A 24087-nucleotide genomic window follows, 5' to 3' on the forward strand; every position below is an offset into this window, starting at 1 on the left:
TTGAGAGGGAGCAGGCCAATAAGCCAATGTTTCTTTCATGACTTAGATTTACAAATGAGTTTCCAACAAATAGCTAATACACATTTGTCACTAGAAGTTAAGAGACAAGAATGACATTGCCTACGACTAAACGGAATGTGGCTGCTGTCACAAAAATTACCGTACCTGGCTACGACTAAAGAAGTATACTACCGTAACTAGACTCAATGCCACACACCACCAGCATCTGAACTGCAGCAACAAGCATTCCACATGTGGAGAGAGCTCAGAATGGCTATGAGCTCACATGTAGGAACTTATACATCTTTTTGAAGAGCATGTTATCTGATTCAAGCACACTGCAGTAATTTAAGAGAATAACCTGAAATTAATAATTTTGAGAACAATACAAATAAGAATTCAAAACCAATGAATAGATGTGTAGATGCTACATTTTGGTTACTAATATATCATCTTTTCAATACCCAGTAATATTTTCTTACAAGGAATAACACCACAAGACATATTCAATAAATTGCACCATTAGAAGACTATCCCCAAGGTTCCAAGCATGAAAATTTGCTCTCATGTGCTTTTCCATAATTATAAATAGGTATGGCATGAGTACGAGTTACGGCACCATGTGAATTTTTACCATCTTTTGATAGAGTATTGAGTCCCAAGAATACAAAAGCAAGTTATCTGATACAGACATGTACGAAGAAACTTTGTTACTCTTGTTCATAATTTCAGAATCAGCAATTTTGCATTTTATCTTATTGATTCCAGCAATTTTGATATACAGGGCAGAATAGCCATGTATCTATGTTGCTGTGTTTAGATTGCTCCAGGACCTTAGGAGTTTACATTATATTCGTGACGCCAAAGATACTAGTCAGTTTCCCCTTAGGAATCTGTCCTGTTAAGTTTGAGAGTACTTTTGGACCTTTAATAAATGCATATACCATCTACATATTTCTCTCTCTCTCAAATAGTATTTTCAGGTCATTGTTTGCAGCACAACAGCCTCTCGAACTTGCTTCTCCAATTCTGCAGCCTAAATTTCCAGTAATCTTTCCCCTCAATTCCAACCTTCTTTCGAGATCATGAAGTAAGCCAAAGGGACACAAACTTTAACCTAATTCATTCCATAGCTATTATCCTTAAAATCCTTAATTTCCATACCTACCGTAAACCCCAAATAGGCAGACTTATCCAAATCTGTCATACATTAGTTCTGTATCAGAACAGAGATCTCTAACCATCTCTTTCTCTGTTTTATTCTACAATCATAGTAACCAATCCAAACTTTCTCAAAGTTTGGACCTTTATCAAAAAATTCTCCAAGAACTCTCAATAACGCAAACCTTAATTAATAAATTATAGACCAATTCTAGCAGCACAAATTAAATAAATAGACAGATAATAACATCTCCTAACTGGCTTGGACTCTTAAAAGCTAAAACCATTAGAATTAAGAAAAGAGACTTAGCTAATATAAACCAAAGCCCGCGTAAAACCCTAATAATTTATCTAAACTGAAAATAAGACCCAATGGACCATTACAAAGCCCTAATAATTTATCTAAACCCAATATAAGACCCAATGGACAATGCCCCAGTCCCATTCAGCAAAACACATATTTACAAAAAAATATATAGCCCAGAAATTGAAAGCTTTACAATTCTGCCCTTGAATATGAAAATAGCCAAATATTTTTAATTCAAGTCCTAAATTGCTAGTATTGAAATTATATATATATATATCTGAACATAGTAATGTTTCTTATTCTATGGCCATCAGAGCCTCTGTTGAACTTCAAGCCTTTTAGCATCACCATTACCAAGTTCACCTAATTCCCTACTTCCAAGTAGCAAGTCGTCTACATACATTCTGGTAATTTGTTGAATTATAATTCAATTAACAATAAAATTGAACGGTGGACATAAATGCTTACAATTATCAAAGTTGCTCCCGAATATATGCCATCGATCTCAACATAGAACCCAAAGTATCTCTTGACACTTGAAATTTTACTTCTGTTTCCCCAGAAGTTGTCTTTGTATCTTGGAGCTGAGAAAAGCAATCGAACAAGCAATAAGCCCAAAAGGAAAAAAAAAAAAAAAGGAACATGTAGTATTACATTAAAACAAAAAATAAAACCGTACAGCAACAAGAATCACAGATCTTACACTCCAATCTTAAGCAGTAATGAACAAGAAAGAAAAGATGATACTCCTGAATTTATCATATCAGTGCCATTATATTTTAACGTAATGCTAACGACACGATATTAATCATTAGAACCTACTTTCTGTGGACAGACAAAAGTGCCAAGTGTCAACTCAGACATAAGGTGCTAGACAAGGCATATCCAAAAAGTCAAGAAGTGGACAGTAGGAATGTGTCTACAAAAATATAAAAAATAAAAAAATTTATATGTTTACTTTCATATAGATAATAACACAGGAAAATATTGTAAATCAAAGGTCAAAGTCAACACTGGAGCACTGGTCGTAGGCCATTATGGACAAGTTTCTCACAAAGCACAAGTATTTGTTAGTACGAAAACCATTCAACTTATTTTCCCATACCTTTTCTTTTTTAACAGCCCCATTGATCCAGAGATCTAGCAACCTCTTCATCATTTTTTTTCCCATTTGCCCATGTCAACATATTTAACTTCAAAGTCAAGTCAACATTTATCTAGATTTCTACAAAGGACTCAAACAAAAAGATGCACATTGTGCTTCAAAAAAAGAGGGCATTCCAGCCATTTCATAACCATAGTTGTTTTCAAAATCTGAGAAAAGGGTATGGGTTCAGATAGTAGCAATTTTGTAGACGAAGAGAACCAAGAAGATAAAGAATACCCTTTGGTGAAGTTGATTGTTGATTGATTATCTTCTTGAGAGATCCAAGTTTCCAATGAATGGGTCTCCCTGTTAAAACTGTTGAACTTGATCAATGACAATCCAATAAAAAACTTCTTATAGGGAGGAGCTTTGTGCGAGAGAAAGAGAGTCAAAAGAAAATTCAGCACTCAACAAGAACAAGATACAGGTAGAGGCAATGAGGAGATCTGAAGTAGTGATATGAAACACTAATAACTTAGTAGGCCATTTAAGACCCAATGGACTAGGACTATGACCCATTCTGGCAAAACGAAAATGACCAAAATACCCTTTGACACCAAGACTTAACTAATCTGATGCCTAACTAGCTAATAGGGACACCTTTCCTAAGACCAAAACAACTTCTTTGTTCATGAAAAGCCCAAGAACTTAGCCTTTGTCTTCCAAAGTTGACAACATTTATCAAGCCAATCAATTAAAATGCCACACAAACACATGTGTTCAAACAGGTACTGCATTATATATATGTAAATTTCATATCCTCAGTCCAAGCAACTGTTATATTTGCAACAAGAAGAAAGAGGAAAGGAAAAGGCTTGTAACCATGCCACTGCCTCCATTATTTCCTAGCCTCAATAGAGAAAAAGGAGAAAGGGGATTCAGTGGCATTTCGTCTTGTATAAAGATAGATGAAATTTTAAGTTCAGCCCTAAAAGAGAATATGCCCATACTATGCACACAAGATGCTGACCACTTGCCTCTATATTCAACAGGTAAAAGGAACTACTAAATAACACATAAACCCAAAAAATTTGGATGCACAGAGGGAAACATCCTTAGTCTGTAAAAAAATGCAAAACTAGTTCAAGTTCTAACTCAACTTTAACTCATTGTAAGAAGAAGGACCATTACATGCTTATCAGGTTTATTTTCACGGTTTTTTTTTAGCAAAAAAAAGGTTGAAATTCTCTGTTTAACATAAATAATGCCCAAAGAAGTTGGGCATTTGGTTCTTGGTAAGGACCAAAATCCAATCATCAATTTACCCTTCAAATATTCCTCAAATTGCAATAATCTTCTGTTAAAATAAGAGAAGCAATTTATAAGGATTGTGTAAAATGAAAGTTAGAATTAACGATTAAAATATCAAAGGGTGTTTCTGAAGTTCTGCTCATTTACCCAACTAGATCTACAATAACAAATTCTCAATGTTTTGCATTTAAGCACACTATGGTCTCTATAACTTGATGAAATACCAAATAGTACAGCTAAACTTATTACATACAATATGTTCTTAAAAAACAGGCCAGCTTAGCTGAACAGATTCAACACATCCAATGTAGCATCTAAATTTCATAATGCTAAAACAATGCAGCAATTCAAATAGGTAATAGATCATCAGAAACAACCAACTCCTTTACATTTTTTTGTTTCTAAATGATAATAATGTTGAAAAGATAATATGCTAGGATATAAAGGGGCATAAGTTCAACATTTCAAACCTTCAAATTTATGACAGCAACCCTATTGACTGGTGTTGAGAGCTGTTGACTGATGTAAGCCATCGATCTCAACATAGGCTCCAGCGTAATCCTTGTGAGCCTAAACTGCACTTCTGTCTCTCCTGAAGGATTCTTGCCGTAGTCATGCAGCTGCAACAGAGGTGACAGAAAATTAGCAATCAAAAGCAATCACCTGAAGTCATGCTACAATGATGCATGCTTATTCAACAAACTAAATAGTCATTGGAAGCACCATGGACAATATAGAACGATTTTTGTGCACTAGACTAAATACAAGTAAGCTATTCGTTGTTACTTAATACCAGTTTTCATAGTATCTAATATGTAATAGATAACCGTATCTTGAATGTATAAAGAGAAACCCAATAAAGAAAAGCAAAATGAAAAAAAATGCAAACAAGATAATTAAATTTATAAAAATCATTAGGAAAATGAGAGTATATGCAAACATACCTTCAAGTTTATGACAGCTACTTTACCAGCTTCCATTGCATTTTTATTTTCTATAACCCAAGTCATGGACTTAAAACAAGTGAGAACCACCTGTACCCAACACAAATAGAACTCTCACATATTTTTACTAACAAAAGGTCTGCTAATGCTTTATACAACAATAAGCCAAAACACATAAGCATGTCTAAGTTGATAACATACATATAATGTTTATATGAATAAAATAGACACAAACTTCTTCCTGCATACCGTGCTATCAGGGTGACCACCATCACGATGAATAGACACAGGGACCATGCTAGGTTGATTCAAATCAGCAAGTGGAGCCCCAACATCATTAAGATTAAAGCGAGGTGACACTGCATCTTGCCATGGCCACAAAGATGGGACCATTTCAGAAACCGGAGAAGCAGTCTTTTTGCTACCCTCTTCATGACTATTTCCACTATTATGAGAGCTAGGCAGTGTGACTTTAGCTACATTCTTCTTTACAAAAGCAACCTTTTTCCCAGCCTCTCTAAGAGCACTGATTGCTGTATTATAAGTCTCTGGGGCGACTGCCCCTTCTTCTGCCAATTTAAAGGCTTCCTGACATAGGCTATTGAAGCGGGTGGTTAGAGTCTCAATACCTTGAGGATCAGCATGTTGATCATCCAATCCAACCCAAGATTTGGCATTCCTGGTCCACCGCTTTAATATGTAATGTGATGGGAGGGTAAGAACATTCGTAACTGTGAAGACTGTCAATATATGTCTACATAGAATGCCTGAATATTCAAACATCTGACAGCTACAACTTGCTTTCATCTCAGAAACATTCAGGGTAACAAAATATGCCTTATGATCATGTTCATATTTTGCAACCCTGTATTTACTAGCTATGCCATCACCCTCAATCTTGTTTGCAGTATACACAAAAGTTTCAACTAGTTCGTCCTGAAACTTTGAAAAAACCTTCTTTGTGTAAAGGTTTGCTGCCTGCTGTTCCATTGGCGATGGTGTCTTCAGCACAGGTGTGGTGCAGATTGTATCACAATCTGCTTCTATTTCCTTCTCCAGAGAATGTTCTAGAGCCCTTTCATACTGCTTAAAGAAAAGTGGTATGGTTGTCTGCTGATTTACATACCCATCAAAAAAGGAGCTAACCCCTTGGTTTGAAGAAAGAGTAGCAAAGAAAGTACCACGAAAATAAACTGGAGCCCACTGTTGACGAGCATTATATACTGCCTGAAGCCACTCATTTTTATGGAGATCATACTTATCAAGAAGAGCACTCCATGATGATTCAAAATCTTCAATTGCCTCAGAAAAGTTAATGCAGCCATAGAGCTCACCATAGAAGGAAGGATGAACAAGGTAGATATGTGCCAACCTTTCTTGTCCTTCCCTCAAGATGTGCCACCTGCAAATGCAGTGGCGAGTTTCTGGAAAGACCTGTGAAACTGCTGCTTGTATTGCTCTATCTTGGTCAGTGGTGATGGAAACAGGAGGTCTATCATTCATTGCAGATAACCATGTCTTGAATAGCCAAGCAAAAGAAGACTCAGACTCGTCTAGAAGTAATGCACAACCAAACAAAACTGTCTGGCCATGATGATTTATGCCTGTGAAAGGAGCGAATGGAATCTGATACTGATTTGGTCGATACATTGTGTCAAAAATAACTGCATCTCCAAAGTAGTTATAAGCTGTCCTTGATCTTGCATCAGCCCAGAAAACATTAGTCATTCGGTTATCATCATCAAGCTGTATTGCATAATAAAAGCCAGGATTTTCAGCCTGCATCTTCTTGAAATAGTTCAGGAGATTTTGAGCATCTCTCCCCAGCATTCTCCTTTGGCTAGAAGGTCTGACATAGCCTACAGGCATCATATTCCTTACAAGGCGATTAGGTTCAACAGAGGAGGCACTCCTAACCCTATTTGCTTCATAAGAAATATGATTTCCATCCGTTGAAACAAAAACATCAGTTGTGGCATCCAATGTTTCGGGAACATTTTTGGTGGCTCCAGCAAAATGCCTACGAGGTCTAAGGTAATGAACCTTACTAGGAGTAACCATAGAATGATTATGATCCTCCACAAATTTTGTCGCAACCCACTTCCCTCCGTCCCTTTGCTCTATCCTAAACATCGCATTACAGCTTTCAATATTTTTCCTCTTAAAAACCTCCCTTGAGCATGCAAAATCCCATGTTACAATTGGCCCATCAGGCTTCGCACGTTTAAACTGACCAACATGCGTACTAAACCCCAACCGCCTTGCATACCCATCATAGAACGACTTGCCTGCATCCTCTGAGTCAAATTCCATCCCCACGAATGGCTTACCCCCTCCAGCTCCATCATCATCCTGATTAACAACAACCTCTATCTCTGGCGATTGTTCAGTTACATCCCAATTATTATCACCACCCTTATTAGATAGAACATTAAGTCCCGTTACATTATCCCCTTTCCCCCCTCCCACATCCATTTTTTCCGTGCATATAACAGGCAATTCAGCATGTTTTTGCTTCAACTAAACCCAGGTTGAACCGCCCTCCATTCCTTCAATCTATCTGTTTAATTGAATAGTGATCAATTATAACATCACTCAAAGCAATGACTTACCTTGTAATGACTTAAACTATTGAATTTCAATTGAAATACCCAAATTAGCATGAGTCTACATAAATAGATAGAAATGAAAGAAACAGTTCTTAAATCCTACAAAAGAATTGAGGGTAGCATTGGTGAAGTCAATGCCAAATGACCCAGACTGACAAAATAACTAAGAAATGAGCTGCAAAAGCAAAAGGGCAGAGACAGAATGAAAGAAAACAAAAAACCCAAAGATATGAAGAAATTTGGAGACAAGGGAAATACTAAAAAATTGGGTTATCTGCCAAATTCTTATTCCAGGCAAGAAACTTACAGTGATAGAAATGGTCTGAAAAATGGCATTCTAGATGAAAAGAGAGAATGTGTGGGTCTGCTCTGTTCTTCAAGTTCCTTTCTCAGAGAAGCAGCTTTCTTTATCGATGATGAAATCTGTCCTTGGTGGAACCAAACTTATTTTCTTTTCTTTTCTTTCTTTCTTTTTTTTCCTAACCCTAGAAATTGGAACAAAATTCATTACTAAATTTCTAAAATATTTTTTTTGTTTTTTAATTTTATTTATTTATTTTCATCTCTTTTACTCATTTGCTTATGTGAAAATCATATTGTTTTACCTTACCTACTTTCATGAAGATAATACTTTTTTATTTTCAAAAATAAAAAGAAAATGATACTTTTTTTACCAGTTATTTTTATAAAATTAGATTTTTTTAATTAGTAACATTAATAAACTTGGAATTAATATCACCCCCATTTATTCCAAATTAAAATATTCATTTTTCTTTTTTGAGACATTTCAAAATTATATTCACTCTCTTCCTTTTAAATACTCACAACTTTTTCTTTTTCTATATTTCATACTAAAGCTACATTTTTTTATTAGAAAAGAAACTTATATGGTACCAAATTCATTTTATATATACTTTATCAATATTAGGTAATTTTTAATAATATTAATTATTAAAATGTCTCTTCCCTTAAAATTTCATATTTTTATTAAAAAACTTATATAGCTTCGATATCAAAATTACACGTTTCAATATATTCACATTTTTTCATAAGTCAACTTTATGTGCATAACTTATATTATTATAATATTTAATTACGATATACCCTTGTGTTAAATAAATTTAAATGGTCAAGATTGTTAGAGGTGACAAAATGATTTCGAATTCAGAATAACCTTGAAAGATTTAAATTTAAACACAATCAAATCTAAATTGATTAAAAAGTGAAAGACTGAAAATTGACAAAATCCAAATCCGTAATGACAAACAGTATCACGATCCCAAAGAGAGTTATGAATCACACATCAAATGTGTACTAGAATATGAGTAGGTAGTTAAGTATTAACATCATCTTCTTCTTGTGAAGTGTTTTTTATAGGATAAAATCGTGAGACCTAATAAATCAAAGTGGACAATTCCTTGCAAATTGGTGTGCACCATTTGTAGAATGACTGACTATTTAACTGTTCACACTATCTTCAACCTGCGAGATCTCTTTTAAGAATTAAAAAGAACAACAACACACAACACCATCAACATTATTAATCTTAACAACATTATTTGCAATTTTCTGTCATTGTACAAGAGGTAAAATACTGGTGTCAACGTCACTCAATCTCTATTGACAAATTCCTTAATAACACAAAAGCATGACCAATAACTCTCGGAAGTAGTTTGATGTTTATTTTCAAACAAACTTTTGTTTCTATTGCCCTTATATAATAGCCACAATACCTTTGCTACTTGCACACTCTACTGACAATCAAGAACTTAGCCAAAAGAGTTGTCATTAATAGGGAGAAATTGAGGAGACAAAACTTATTGATTAAACCTTGGATGCTAATGGCCAAACCTTTATTACTAAGAAAAAAGTATATACTAGGTTGAAAGAGCCTACCAAATTCCCTTTTTAGCAAGATCCTTAGGTACTATAAACTGAGAAGTCAGTAGCAATCGAGCTTGCCTTTCTCAGAAACTGTAGCAAATTACTTAGTACAGCAAAAAAGAAACCTTCATTCATACTAAAGCAATAAAAAACGTTACTCTCCCCAATTTCTCCATTTTTTCTTCTTGGAGCTAATATACTACAATTTTCATCTATTTTAGTATAAATATAGAGAACAAATCATATTATTTATTATTTGAATCTTTGTAAGGATTTGACGATGAAATAACAAGCAAAAACAATTACTTGTACAACTCTAGTTACTTCTTCATATTTCAAGAATTTCTCTTACTTTTCTTTCCATTCTACTGGTTGTGAAATGAACTACCAAAACTTTTTTCCTTGTCACTACTCAATACCAATAATCTCCACAAGAACAAACCCATTTCTAAAATGATGAAAACGTTTGTTGTCTCAAACAATAATCTCTTTTTAAATGGCTTTTGATATAAGCTTGGCAGCATTGTGACAATACACACAAATGCATAGATTCTTGCTGGCTCTTAGTATGCCATCTTTACTTGTCTTTCACAACGCAAGAGAAATTGCAAGCTTCTAGTTAAGGCCTCATAATACTACAATGTTTTCGTTATCCCTTAATTCATGAAACACAGAGTTTGTATTAAGTTTATATCCAATTTTACATATTGTTTCTTCTATTCTTCTCCACATATTGCAAATCTCTTCAGAGTCAGTAAATGAACTATTTCCATCTACAAAGTTATAAACTTTCCTTCCCAGTTCAATCCAACTATGACCATCATCCCTTTGAAGGCCAATCTCTTTCATCATTTGCCGAACTTTTTTTATATCATCCTACTTTCTTGATCAAGCAAATAAATTGGAGAGTAAAACATATTATTTTCTTTGTTATGCTCTAATTCAAACAACTTCTCAATAACTTTCCTTTCGATATCTAGTGAACCATACTTTTTATGGGAACTGAGTAATAAACTCAAGATTCTAACATTTGGTTATTTGGGCATTTCATTCATGAGTTTCAAATATTCATCCAGTCATCCAACACGACCCAGCATAACCACAACACATGCATAATGTTGCAATTTTGGTGTCAAGCCATGAAAATTCTATATTTGGTTGGAATACTTCAAATCCTTTTCTACAAGCCTAAAATGGCTACATGTAATTAATATACCACCAAAAGTGAAAGAATCAAGCTTATGACCTAATGCTTGCTTGTATGTTTTCAAATAGCTCCAATGCCTCGCTTCCATAACCATGAAGTCCATATCTTACAATTATAGCATTCCATGATGCCACATATTTATTCCTTAACTTGTCAAAAGCGCTTTGAGATTGTTCGATTCAACCACTTTTTGCATACATATCTATTATTGAACAAGCAACATATATGTCCTATGCTAGCAAGGCTTTCAAAGCATAACAATGTGCTTCTTTTCCGAGTCGCAGAATCGATAGTTGTGAACAAGCCCTAAACACGTTATTAATGAAAATTTCATCAGGTTGAATTCCATTTGACAACATTTGACGAAAGAGAACTAGAGCGTGATCTAGATATCCATTTTGTGAATAGCCAACAATAAGTGCATTCTAAGATACTAAACTTTGGTCTTTCATTTCCTTAAACAATAGTCTTATAGTAATTGATTTGCCACAATGAATATAAAGTGATAATGGTGAGAGAACAATAAATGGATCAATTTCCAATCTATTTCATAGTAAATATCCATGAATCTCTTTACTAAAGTGTAAAGATTTCAAATGACTACAAACCAAAAGTAGAATTCCTATGTTGAAACGGTCTGGTTCTAAGCCAGAATTTGTCATTTGAAGGAAAAACTCTAAAGCTTTCTTAAGAGCATCACTTTATGCATAACCACTAATTAGTGCATTCCAAGAGCTTATAATATTTGTCTCAATAGCATTAAACACAAGTTAAACAGAGCACAACAAGCCACATTTTGCATAGGCTGCAACAAAAGCATTAACTACCAATTCATCATCTTGAAAAACCATGCCTAACTGAATATCTATGAAGTTCCTTCAAGCGAAGCAATTCAAAATTTTCCAAACAAATAAGCAACGCATTCAATATAGTAACTTCATTCACCTTTTCCTTATTTTCCATTTGCATTTTTTGTAAAAGATCAAATGTTCCACTAATATTACCTTCTGTTGAAATCCCCCGATCATTGTATTTCAAGAAACCACATTTTTATTATCATCCTTATTAAACTAGCTTTTGGCTTGAGATATCCACTCACATTTCAAATACATATCAATCAAGGTATTGTTCACCATTAGTTCTTAATCTAATCCCAGTTTCACAACTAAACAATGCAAAACCATCCCAATTCATCTCATTTCCTTGCACACATTGGTAATACAGTCACCAAACTAGCCACATTAGGAACCAAGCATTCTTCACATTCCATCATCTTAAACAAACCAAAACTCTCTTGAGAAAAACCAAAACCCTAAACACACAAATCATTGAATTCCAAGAAACTAAGTTATTTTCAAACATAAGATCAAACACTTTAAAACGCCTCTTAAATAATACCACATTTCCCATAAAAAGCTATCAAAGCATTCGAAACTAAAACATCTCTAAGTAAACCTAACTTCATAACCATCCCATGAACTCCTTGTTCTAAACCCACATCCAAAATCCCTCCACAAGCCTTAATCACATAAAAGAAAGTGAAATTATCAAGCTTAAACTCAGTTTTCAAAACCAATTCAATAAAAGTCCTCAAAACTTCTTCATAAAGCTAGTTTCTTGAATACCCACTATATTAATATAAGCTCTATAAGCCAATCTGTAGTCGTATAGGAATTACAATTTAAGATATTTGTGTATGCCATTTTACTATTTATAGTAACATTGAGATAGTTTTTTATCTATGAGTTTGTTATTTAATTACTATTTATACTTATGTAGATAAAACCCTATGGAACTATATATGCTTTATAAAGAAATTGTGTTGAGATACAATTACGAGATCCTTATGCATCAAAGAATTATTCTTAAAAGTTCTTAATCATTGAATTCTTGAGAAGAGCCATCAATAATGCTCAAAGATCGGCACATGTTATATTCCTTGTGAAATAAGCAATTGATTTTATAGGTTGAAGTAAAGAGATACTTGAAACTAACAAGTGTGTGCTTACCTTTGAAGAGTAGGATCACTGAAATGACCTGACATAAGAAGTGCATTTGGTATCTCACTTTAGTGTTTATGCAATAGTTCTCATGTGTCAGTCATGTAAATAATCCTTAGACTTGAGACACCAGGTTGTCTTATATGTAAAATGCTATACTTTGATTTTATCCCTACGAGTCCTAACTAAGATGCCAAATCAGGATGTTTTTAGATATAGTATGATGCATATGAAGGCAAATGAGTGGTTAAAATAGGAATCATCACTCTAAGTGATTTAAAGGGACATATCTTAATAGTTCTTAGTTGATATTAGCTTAATCAAATCCTTAGTCAAGATGAGTAGGAGATTATGAAATGAGTTTCATAAGTCTTTATAAAGCTAATGATCTAACTGTAGGAACAAATATAGAGATCAATAAGAGTAGACACTTCACCATGCTCTTATCATTTTCAGGATATATGATGAAGGAATGAAGTACATTGATAGAATGTATACTAAAAGGTTGTCAAAAAACCCTTTGACTCTCTTAACAATTAGGTGGCCAAGATGTATAGCTAAATGCCAATCTTGATTTATGGAATTGAATTAATTTAATATGAATATGATTCATTTAAATTAATTAATAGAGATTATGATTCAATTCCATTACCAACATGTTAGGAACTTAATGGGTCACATACAAAAGTTGTTTTATGGATTAAATTAAGAGTATAATGATTTTAGTTAAACTTAAACCATTAATTAGGTTTTAACTACTAAGGACTTAATTAAAATGGTTTAATTAAGTACTAGGTCAATATTATAAGGAGTTATAATATTAAGGACTTATTTGAAAAATAAGTAAATTATTTAACCTATATAAAAAGGTCTTTTCTAACCCTCCTTTCAAGAGAAAAAATTTTGGTGAGAAAAATTGAGAGTCTCTTTCTTGTGTTGCCACCCTTGTGAAAGCTCTCGAGAAGAGTTTTTCTTATGTGGTTCAGCTAAAGATTGGGTGACAAAGAGAAAGACAACCAATTGTCCACTTCACTAGCACAAAAGCGTGGTGAGAAGTTCTCTCCTTGTTAAAGTTTCCATTGTAATTGTGTGTGCATCCGTAAGAGGCCAAGCAATTGCATGGCTCGAGTTATTTCCTTATTTGTGGTATTCACGGGTTTGACTACCCAAAGGTGACCATTGTGATAACCACATCACTTGGCAAGATAATATGATTTTTTTGATTGCTTCTCTTTTTCTCAAAGTCTTTATTTGCATTAAAACACAAAAGAGATCCATGGTAGGTACAACGTGGTGTTTAGTTTAGTTTATTTAGATTTTTTTTATTTTTCTTCTGCTGCCATGATCATTTTCATGTTGTTCCCAACACACTAGCCATTACATTCCATTGAAACAAATTCTTCTTCTCTAAACCATCAAAAACTAAACAAAAATTGAAAGGGGAGCCGTACATAAAGTATATTGTGATGAAACAGGTGTTAAGGATAATGTTTTTTTGAAATTGGGTCGATGAAGGCACCAACTGGTGAACTTGTTGACTTGTTTTGATGTCTTGGTGATGGCCATAGGCTTGCAATAATAAACCCGTGGCTTTTTTTATCTTGTAAAGAATCGAGAGCTTCACGGTGGGAATTTTGTTGTTGTAAAAGAGTTAAGCTTGAGTGAGGTTATTTTTTGATAGGAAAAGATTGGTTATTTATTAGACGAGGAGGAGTTGGCACTTGGTTGAGGTGTTGGTTAAAGGAAGTGAAGCAGTTTGCAAAAGGAATGATTTTATGCATTGAGAGGTTGTGTTTCTATTAATGAAAGATGGTTTCTGATGATGGTGGTAAAGGGAGGGTGACGGCAAGTGTGCCACCAGTGCCATGTCCAAATGGATATACTAGACTATCATGTTTATAAAAAGTAGAAACTTTTCAAATTTGATTTTACTATCTCAAAAAAGTTTATCAGAAAGATAAAGTTTTCAAATGTCATCACATCCGTTTTCCTCCTAATTGTAACTTAAGAGAATTTCCATTGCTTGGTTCCATTCAAGAGGATAAGATGACATTACCAATTAAGATAGTGATGAAAGATATTGTTTAGGTTACTTCCACTTTACTTCATAACTAGGATGGAATGGAATTGGAGTGACCATGGGGTAGCTTTGAGTCATATATGGAGAAGCCAAGTGAAAATAGAAAAGGTGAATATGAGAAAAAGGAAAAGGATAAGATTGTTGCTTGATCAAACATAGGTAACTGTTCTTTTAAAGGCATGATAGACCAATGAGTAAGCACCATCTTATTATCTTATCATTTTTTTGGAAATATACTAGCAAGTCGCTTAAATTATTACAAAATACCTTTAAGGTTTAGCAAGATTTAAAGGTAAACAATTTATATGGAAGATTATGCTAACTATTTTAATGCTTTGCATGCTAATAATTTCAAGCTTTGATTCTTTTGGAATTGCTTTTAATGCAAACTTTAACGTAAGACGATAAGAGATAATGTAAACATTAAGTTAGTTAGTTGAAAACACTTGAGGTATAAACAACCAAGAAGGGGTGAATTGGTTTTTAAGTAAAAATTTCACCTTCCTTGAAGAACTAGTTAAAAATTGAAACTTTAAGCACAAACGTTGAAGATCAAATAATTAAAACACAAATAAATAAAATATATAGTAGGTAAAGTGAAAAGAAAGAAAAGAAACAGCATAGTTACAATATTTATAAAGGTTCGGCTTTAGAATGCCTACATCCTCTCCCTTGATATCATAAGGAGTTTGAATCTACTATCAACTACCTTTTTCAACTAAGTTCATGCATAACGTTCACAATCAACTACCTTTTAAGGATCAAGCACAACTTATCACAAATTCACTACCTTTTCAACGTTCAAGCATAACTTTTTTACCTTTTTAATGGAAGTGTAACCAAACTACTTTTTCACAAGCTCAAGTATAACTTTTTTTATCTTTTCAAGGAGGTATAACCTTTCACCAATGGATTACAAGATTTGTTGCCTTTAGATAGGCTAATCAACAAAGTGTAAGTACAAGAGAATGGAATTGGATCAAAGAATGTAAGCCCAAGAATGAACGATATGTTTTTTAGAGTGTTGTAGAGTGAAAAAGATGTAGACTTGAGAATGAAAGCTTTTTTCCTCTTGGAATGAAGATTTTCTCTCTTTTCTTTCTTGGTGTTTTTCTCTATTTTTAAATGAAGTTCTTGGAAGGCATTTATAGTCACCCTTGAATTCTACCCATTAAAGAGAAAGAAATATTCAAATTTCAAAAGTTAGGCACATTTGAATCATGTCAGCCATCCTTTAGGAATAGATTAGTGATCTTCTGATAAGTCAATTTTTTTATAGCCTGTGACATTTTGTTTTCAAGGAATCGATCTTTCTACTCTTAAGGTGTTGATTCCTCTTGTCTTGATTTTGAGCTTAATGCTCTTTGTTTACCAAGAAACAATCATTAAGCTCTAGAATAGTTGATTCTTTTTTTATCCTTTAAAGTCTAGAGTACTTTATTTCACAAGAATCGATTTGTGCTCTCTCCAAAGATCGATTTCTTTTTCTTTTTTAAAAGGCAAGTTGAAATTTTAGAATTTGATTTTCTTACTCAAATTTACTCATTTTCTCTTCCTTTGCTTTTATAACAAGTTTTCCAATTTTCTTCATTATTGCTCTAGGAATCAATCATTGGTGACTTAAGAAGTTGATTATTTTTGTCTGGTGGCTCTTCATTTCACTTCTGCCTTCTTAGGAATCAATTTGTGTCTCCTTCAAAGGTCGATTCTTACAATCTAGTAGCTTTCTGTTTCTTAAAAATTGATGCTTCCTCAACTTGTAAGTCAATTCCTTCTTGTTATAAAGAAGATATATTACTTTCTATTTTTCAAGAATCGATGCTTGACTTTCAAAAGTCGATTCTTACTTGTTGGAACTTTGATTTTAAAGCATTCATATGAATCTTTCTTTTTACAAACAACTGTAAAACACTTAAGGAAAAATTCTTCCATTTCAAAATTAGTCACATTTAATTCTAATGCATATTTAGAACACTGAATTTTGTCAATTCAAAACTTAGGCCAATTTCAAACCTAACAATCTCTCCTTTTTTGATAAGGCAAAATTAAAAGCCAAATTTTCTTGGGAAGAAACTCTCCTTGAATTTATGCTTACCTTTCAAAACATTTTTCAAAACTGTGAAAACTTGGAATGCAAAATCTGGCTTGGAAAACCAAAAGGCATGGCAAATTTTCTCCAAATATTCTCCCTTTTTTGTTTTATTAAAAGGAGTTCAAAAATAGAGAATACAATTTCAAAGCTCAAGAGGCATAAGATTATTAGTAACACAAGTAATCAAATAATGAGGCCAACAATTAGACAAAGATAAGTAATATCTCATTAAATACAGATTAAAGTACAAAGAATAGACAAAATAACATAGCATTGTAGACATTGATGCACAAAATGTATGAATGCAAGTTTTGTGTTCAAGGTTTTGGAAATAACGGTTATGATTTTGGTGATGATGGTAATGACTAAATATTTGGTGACAAAGATGGTCCCTTTTTAAGCTGTGCATTTAACTTTGCTTGATGTTTGAAAAGTTTCAATTGTCATTTTGATAGTTCTTTCATTCCTTTTCAAAGTTTAGCTATTTCATCATTCATGTTGCTAATAGAGTTTTTATAGAGATTCAGCACATTGTCAAGGTCATATGCACATTTGGCCATTACTTCCTAAAGTTCTTGATTGATTTCAACTCGCTTTGTCAAAGCAAGCTTTTACTGTTTGTCTAGTCTATTACACAGATGTTGATATGCAATGTTTCCCATGTAAGCTGTGCTTAGTAGTGTTGGGAGTCTTTGGAATGGTCGTTTAAGTTTTAATATTTGGCGTTTACTTTGTTGTTTCTTCCTTTTTTCTTAAAACTCTTTATTGTTCACTCTTCTTTATCCATTTGTTGCTGATAGCATCATACTCAATTTGCATTCTACCAAGGGATGCTTTGTTAAGATGTTTGACCTTGTATTGCATTATAGGCATATCTATTGATGTCTCTATCTTCCATTTGTCTAGCATTTCAAATTTGGTCGTCCCATAAGCAAGATTATTTCTTCCTCTTTTGGCTAGTACCTCCATGTCTCTATAAATAAATTAGGCTAGATTTATTGGAATGCATCTCTTAATGTGATGCATAAACCACATAACCTCACTGGTTATCGGAATGTGTCTATGCGCAAAGGGTCTGAGATTTTTGGTGATGATCAAGTGTTAAACTTTTTCATCCACTTTTAGCCTAGTAGGATTATTTAGACATTTTGGAGATGTGATAGGGCCAACTAAGAATTCAGCATTCAATTCCTCTTCAGAGATTTCATTTTCTTCATACATATAGGAGAGTGCATTCTTTCTTGCGGGCTTTAAACATTTTTTGCAATTATAATATCTTGGTGTAAATGACATTTGGGCTAAGGTATCTAAAATGTATCAAAGTGAAAAACAGGCCTTTCAAGTTAATTAAAAATAATTGAGCCCAAACCATAGTTTTATGCTAGGTTTTATTAGAATATAAACTAGGTTAATATATATAAGTCACTTAAGTTTAGCAACTGTTGTTAATTTCTCAAGCAAGGCACGTATCATTAACAAGTAATATAATAGCAAGTATTTGCTATTTTGAAACTATCATATATGCATATATCTTGAAAGAATCAAACATTTATTTCATATGTTCGTTATATGAAAATAAGGTCAAGCATATGTGTATTTTTTGTTTTGGGCTTAATAATATGATGAACAATAATTTGTGAATGATTTGGTTTACTCATGTGATGGAAAATGGATTTACAGATGATTTAAGTTACATATACGACGACCATTGTTTCATGAATGTTTTGGTTGATTTATATGACAAATGTCAATTTATGAATGAAATGAAATGTTTGATCATTTTTAAAGAATGTTTTAAGAGCCATGAAATAATCCTTAAGAAGTAGGATAATCGACACTAAAACTAGTTCTATGGCCTTATTAAAGGGATATAATAGTTAGCACACAGCCTTACTGACAAGATATAATAGTTAGTAATGATTATGAGAATGATTAGTTGATACAGCCTTTGTCACGGGATATAATAGTGATCGTAGCTAAGATGATGAAAGTTTACAAGTTTCAAAGATTGAAACTATGATTTGCTTGAATGATATTTTAAGAATGATATTTGATGATCAATAATTTATAAACTTACGAAATTCCTTATTTTGAATATAATGATTTGTTTAACTATTTGAAAGTATGATTTCGTAAAATTCTTTTAAATGAACTATATGATATATTGAAAATGATGCTTGATCAAGTAAGGTGTGTGTGGTTGTACTTGTTGAACCGTGGTTTGCTTATTCCTTCACTTATCGTTTTGCCAATGACTAGAGATTGATAGCTTTAGAGTTGTGGGAGCTAAGAGAACAATTTTGGAAGTTTACCTTAGTGTCGAGACATTGTTAGCTTTGTTGAAACTCTGATTATGTGTAATTGATATTTAAGTTTTAATTATTTAATTTATTATGTTGGAGACTTTATTGGGATTGTAATAGTACATAAACGAGAATGTAAGTATGAAATTGCAAAAATTACTTCATTTGTGGACTTCGAGAATAATGAAAAATAGTTAGGCTTCGTATCACTTTGGGCCTTAATCTCGAGGTAATATGGCTGTGTCATATCTCTATTTCGAGGCATGACAATAGTAATGTAAGAGTAATGATTAACTCTTTTCTAGCAATAGATGTAAAGGAGAACTTGTCGTGATCCACCATGTCTTCATCATTATCCCTTATATACATTGTTGTCACATTAAAGTAGAAAACTTTTACCAAATTTCATAAACAGCTTTTCTTAAACTTAAAGTAATATCACCCTAATTTTTGTAGATTTTCAAGCTAGGGAAATCTAAATTCTTTCTTGAACCATTCCAAATCGATGACTCTTCCATGAACCACTTTTGTCTTGGCATACCCATTTTCAAATTTTCTCTTATCTGTTTTGGTTTGGAAGTTTACATTGAAAGGGTTTGATATTTAGGTTTTCTAAACTTTTGAAGTAATTACTAGTGCTTTCCCATTTTCCTCTATTGATCTCTTTAGAGCCATGGCTGAACCTTTTGAGTGCAACAAGGTAGTCTTTGAAAACTTCTTAGTACAATAAGCTCAATGTGAAAATTTCCAAAAGGGAAGTGATTTAGAATATTTTGAAATTTCTTTCCAAATTTAAGAGAAATAAAAATTTTTCTTAAACCAAGTCCCTTTTTGAAATTGAGCAAAATAATAAATTTTGTGGAGTGAAAACAAGTTAAAAGCATGAATAAATTTGAGAAGAACAAGAAAGAAAACAACACAAGAATTTTTATAGAGGTTTGGCCTCCTTATCTATGTCTTCTCCCTTAAATTCACTAAGGAATTTAAAATCCACAATTGAAATGAAATTCAATACAATGCCTTTTATAGATCAAATGCAACCTTATAATACAATACCTTTTATGATTCAAGCAAAACCACTCTACTTTTTATTTTGGTTAAGGTATAACCACTCAAACTACCTTTTAACTTAGTTAAGATATAACCACTCAGAATATTACAATGAATGAAGAGAGAAGAGCTGAAATGCCTTTTAAAGGTTGTGTAGCTAGATGGGTACAACATTTGGTGAGAAGGAAGATAGGAAATTAAGGCACAATAAATGTTACAATTGAAGACTTGTACAAATGTGAGAAGTAAATGAGACTAAGGAATGTCGAGAGCAGCAATATTTTCTTTGAATTGTGTTTTGAAATCTTCCAACCCTCATAAATGTGGTGGGAGCTTGTATTCATAGTTGCTGAAGCTTTTGAGGTGGTTAAAGGTGTATTTAATGCAAAATTAACTGTTTAGCACTTTGTTCCAAGCTCCAACAGTCACCATTTATCGATAGATTTTAAAATCTATCTATAGATGGCCTTTGAAAAATTTGAAATTCGCACTTATCTATCGATAGATATCATTATTAATCGATAAATGGAAGTCAAGGGACTCTCTAAGAGCTTTCGAGTTTCTACTTATTGATAAATGCAAGGCATCTAACGATAGATGTTCTAAGTCTTTGAAACCCAGATGCCACGATGAACAACTATTGATAAATATCTTTCATTTATCAATAGATGAACCTATTTATCAATAAATGAAGAACGTCCATCGATAAATAGAAGGTAGAATCTTTAGATAAAGAGTTGTTTTGCTTGTTTTCAATCTAAAACGCTTATCTCTTTCATTTAAACCATTTCAAAGAATTTTAAACATTTGAAAAACAATATTGATCACTTGTTTGTCATTTCAAAACTTAGAATCAAATAGAAGCGTTAAATCTAACGAAACTAAATGAGAATTTGATTATGAAGAAGACTTTAAAATTTGATGCCTTTATTCAACTAACTTTTCTCAAAAGGAATGGGTTTTTGAGATTGACGGTTAGAACTGGTTTGTAGACACAGTTTATTGGTGCAATTTCAAAAGGACTCAAACTTTTTGATCTTAGTGATGTTTTTGATGAGATGAGGCTTAGAAGAAGAACTTTTTAAAGAATTGTGATTTTTGGAAGTGGGTTTTTTTTTTGAAAAAAAGAATTATGTTTTTCGATACAAAAACCAAACATCTTTGACTTCTTAGACTCTTTAGAATTGACCTAAAAAGCTCTTAAGGTTGATTCTTATACCCTAGCTTCCTTTAGGATTCCTACCATTTTTCAAGAATCGACTTTTAAGAAAGAACAAATTGATTCCTAGTGTTTAATAAAAAAAACTTTAGGAAAATCCTGTAAATTTAAAAGTCAATTCCTTTTTATGAAATATCAATTCTTAAGAGATCTTTTTGACCTAGGTGATGCCTATGCATGAAATATTATGCAAATGCAACAATTTTGTAGGCATTTCAACATATTATCCAAGTAGATGCAGCTAAAGCGTATACATACCACATTTGCTTCAAGGATTAAGAAGAATAAGTTAAAGAATAAAAGATTTACCTCTTTAAGCCTTGATGAAGATTGATGAGGTAACAGAGATTCCTATTTTTCTCTTTTTCATTTTCCACCATACATTTAAAATCCAATCAATCTTCAAGATCTCATTTCTCCTTAATCTAATTCATTTACAAGAGTTAATTTCATTCATTTTGGGTATCCAAATCTCTTTGGATTTTTTTGTTAGTCTAAGACATAAAATTTTGTTTATAGGATTCACACTTTTTACTCTTAATATCAACTCAGTCAGCTTTCTTCTTAACATTTCAAAAAAAAAAAATTAACTTTTCATTTTCCTTTCCCAAAGCATCAAATTTTTCCAAAAAAAAAATATCAACATCAATTCTTAATCTTTTACTTTCATCTTCTAAATTTAGTTTTTAATTTTTCAAGAATTCATTTTCAACATTAAGATTTGAAATCCTCTCTTCATGTTTCAACTTCATTTTCTCATATTCATAGGTTAGTTCATCAAAGGCTTTTTCTAAAGCATCATTGGAAAATGAACATGATTCACAAGACAAAGGACTTAACACATAACCTTGCCTCGAGAGTCAAAATTTGTTTGATTCATCATCACTTGTTGAGCTCTCATTTGCAAAATTATCTTCTTCTTTTAACTCCTTTCCTTCTCCATACATTTCTTCTAGTTTGTCCCATATGTCTTTAGTATTGTCACATCAAAAGACCTCACGATAATCTTTATTTTCAAGTATAGAAAGGAAAAGATGCATGGCTTTAGCATTGAATTAGTTGTATCTTGTCAAGGCCACTTGAATCCCAATCATCCATTTTCTTGTCCAATTTGAAAGAACCATCCTTGATTATCTTCTAAATTTCATAGTCTTTTGCCTGAATGTATAATTTCATTTCCTTTTTCCCTTAACTTTAGTTTTTGCCTTTTAAAGAATGAGGCTCGATGATTGATTGTCCATAGCTAAAGGTTGTTGCAGTGGATTCTATGTCCATGAAGGTTACAGCATCAATATCTTCAACTTTGCCTTTTGCATTGCCCTGAAATGACATATCTTCCTTATTTGTTTTTAAGGCCATAATCTCCTTTTCAACAATTATTACATGACTTAAGCATTCAGCATCAATGTATTGCGATTTGTTTTCTTGTACAACTGACTTCAAGTATTTTTTTTCCTCATCTTTGGAGTCGTTAAAGGTCGTGAGACAAAAATTTGCAATTTCCTCATCTTCTTCACTTTAGGACCCATTTTCATCACTCTATGCAACCACAATTGCCTTTTTTTTTATTTCTTTAGGTAGTCCATCTTGACATTTGGACATTCATATTTGATATGTTTTAGTTTTCAACAATCGTAGTAAAAAATATGATTTTGCTTGACTTTCAACATGTTAGTTTTTTCGTTAGGTTTCTTTTGGTACACTCTTTCCAAAAGGTTTCCTACTTCTTTCACCTTATTTGTTCTTCAAAAATCTATTGAATTTTTTAATCAACAAGGTTTTTTCTTTATCATTTTCCTTCTCTTGTTCATTTTCTTGTAGGTTCTTTCCAAGATTTCCTTTAACAATCTCAAGAGCTATGCCTTTTTCCTTAATGTTTCCCTTGATTGCTTCATTCCTTTTCTTTCTCATGTTTTAGTTGCATCTCTTGGGTAAGTAGAGATCCACGTAGTTCATCTGGCTTAAGGTTGTTTGAATCCTTTGTTTTTTCACTAGCTATCACCTTTGATCCCTATGATTTAAGAAGAAAATAGTGGATTTTCTTTACCAATTAAGCATTTGGAAATTCTTTTCCTAATGCTTTCAGTTCCCTTATAATCTTGGTGAACCTTTCATACATTTTGTTGATCGATTCTTCCTTTTTCATCTTAAATAGTTCATAAGCTAGAGTCAATAACCCAACCTTTGACTTTTTTACCTACCTAATGCCAGTATAACAATTCTCTAATGTGTCTTAAGTTTCTTTGGCAGATGTGCACATTACTACTCTATTAAATTCAATTTCACTAAGTGCATGTAGAAAGGCAATTATTGTTTTATGGTTCTGTTGAACCAATTTCCTATCTTTGTCATCCTACTCAACCTTAGTCTTGATGTGTCTAACATTATATATAAGTTTTGTGGGAACGTGAGGTCCCTCCAAGATGGTATCTTAAAGATCTAAATTCATAGACTTAATAAAATTTTCAAACCTCATCCTCCAAAATGGATAGTTTTCACTAGTGAAGAGTGGAGGTTCATCATCAATTGGCCTTCACCCACAAAGTTTGTTAAAGCCATTTATGCTACTTCAAGCTTTTTCTTTGGGAACTTTTAAAGGTTATTAAACTTGTAAAACTTGAGAACCTGCTCTAATACCAGTTGTTTGTTGAAGAAGCTTAGGGTAAAAACAACCAATAGAGAGTGCATTCATTTTTAAATTAAAATTTCACATTCCTTGAAGAACTAGTTAAAGATTAAAACTTTAAGCATAAACGTTGAAGATCAAACAATATCAACACGGATAAATAAGATGTGCACCAAGTAAAGTGAAAGGAAAGAAAAAAAAAAAGCA

The 24087-nt window shown here is 32.7% G+C and overlaps 1 protein-coding gene and 1 pseudogene across 3 annotated transcripts; both read right to left on the reverse strand.

Moving 5' to 3' along the window:
• FRS3 (FAR1-related sequence 3) lies at window positions 1-7890 on the reverse strand. 3 transcript variants are annotated; one of them, XM_021440928.2, is made up of 6 exons: window positions 7727-7890; window positions 5060-7370; window positions 4811-4900; window positions 4337-4486; window positions 1937-2052; window positions 1-324 (listed from the first exon to the last, which is right to left on the reverse strand). In XM_021440928.2, exons 2-5 carry the CDS (start codon window positions 7283-7285, stop codon window positions 1942-1944), a joined length of 2577 nt encoding a protein of 858 aa, XP_021296603.1. In that variant the 5' UTR covers window positions 7286-7370; window positions 7727-7890; the 3' UTR covers window positions 1-324; window positions 1937-1941. The 3 variants fall into 3 exon arrangements, with proteins under 3 accessions (XP_021296603.1, XP_021296601.1, XP_021296602.1); XM_021440926.2 differs by having other exon boundaries at window positions 1-338; XM_021440927.2 differs by having other exon boundaries at window positions 1-361.
• Window positions 7891-9715: 1825 nt separating this feature from the next.
• LOC110426046 (pentatricopeptide repeat-containing protein At1g18485-like) lies at window positions 9716-17651 on the reverse strand (annotated as a pseudogene).
• Between the last annotated feature and the right edge of the window lie 6436 nt (window positions 17652-24087).

This window comes from Theobroma umbraticum, unplaced genomic scaffold, assembly GCF_002168275.2.
Source record: "Theobroma umbraticum cultivar Fairchild unplaced genomic scaffold, ASM216827v3 scaffold_12.1, whole genome shotgun sequence".
Lineage (NCBI taxonomy): Eukaryota > Viridiplantae > Streptophyta > Magnoliopsida > Malvales > Malvaceae > Theobroma > Theobroma umbraticum.

Coding starts and splice junctions, on each gene's coding strand:
- FRS3 (XM_021440928.2), bottom strand. CDS start 7,285: ATGGATGTGGGAGGGGGGAAAGGGGATAATGTAACGGGACTTAATGTT. Junction 4,487..4,810: donor TAGCTGTCATAAACTTGAAG/GTATGTTTGCAT, acceptor CCTCTGTTGCAG/CTGCATGACTACGGCAAGAA. Junction 2,053..4,336: donor TTGCTGTCATAAATTTGAAG/GTTTGAAATGTT, acceptor TGCTTTTCTCAG/CTCCAAGATACAAAGACAAC.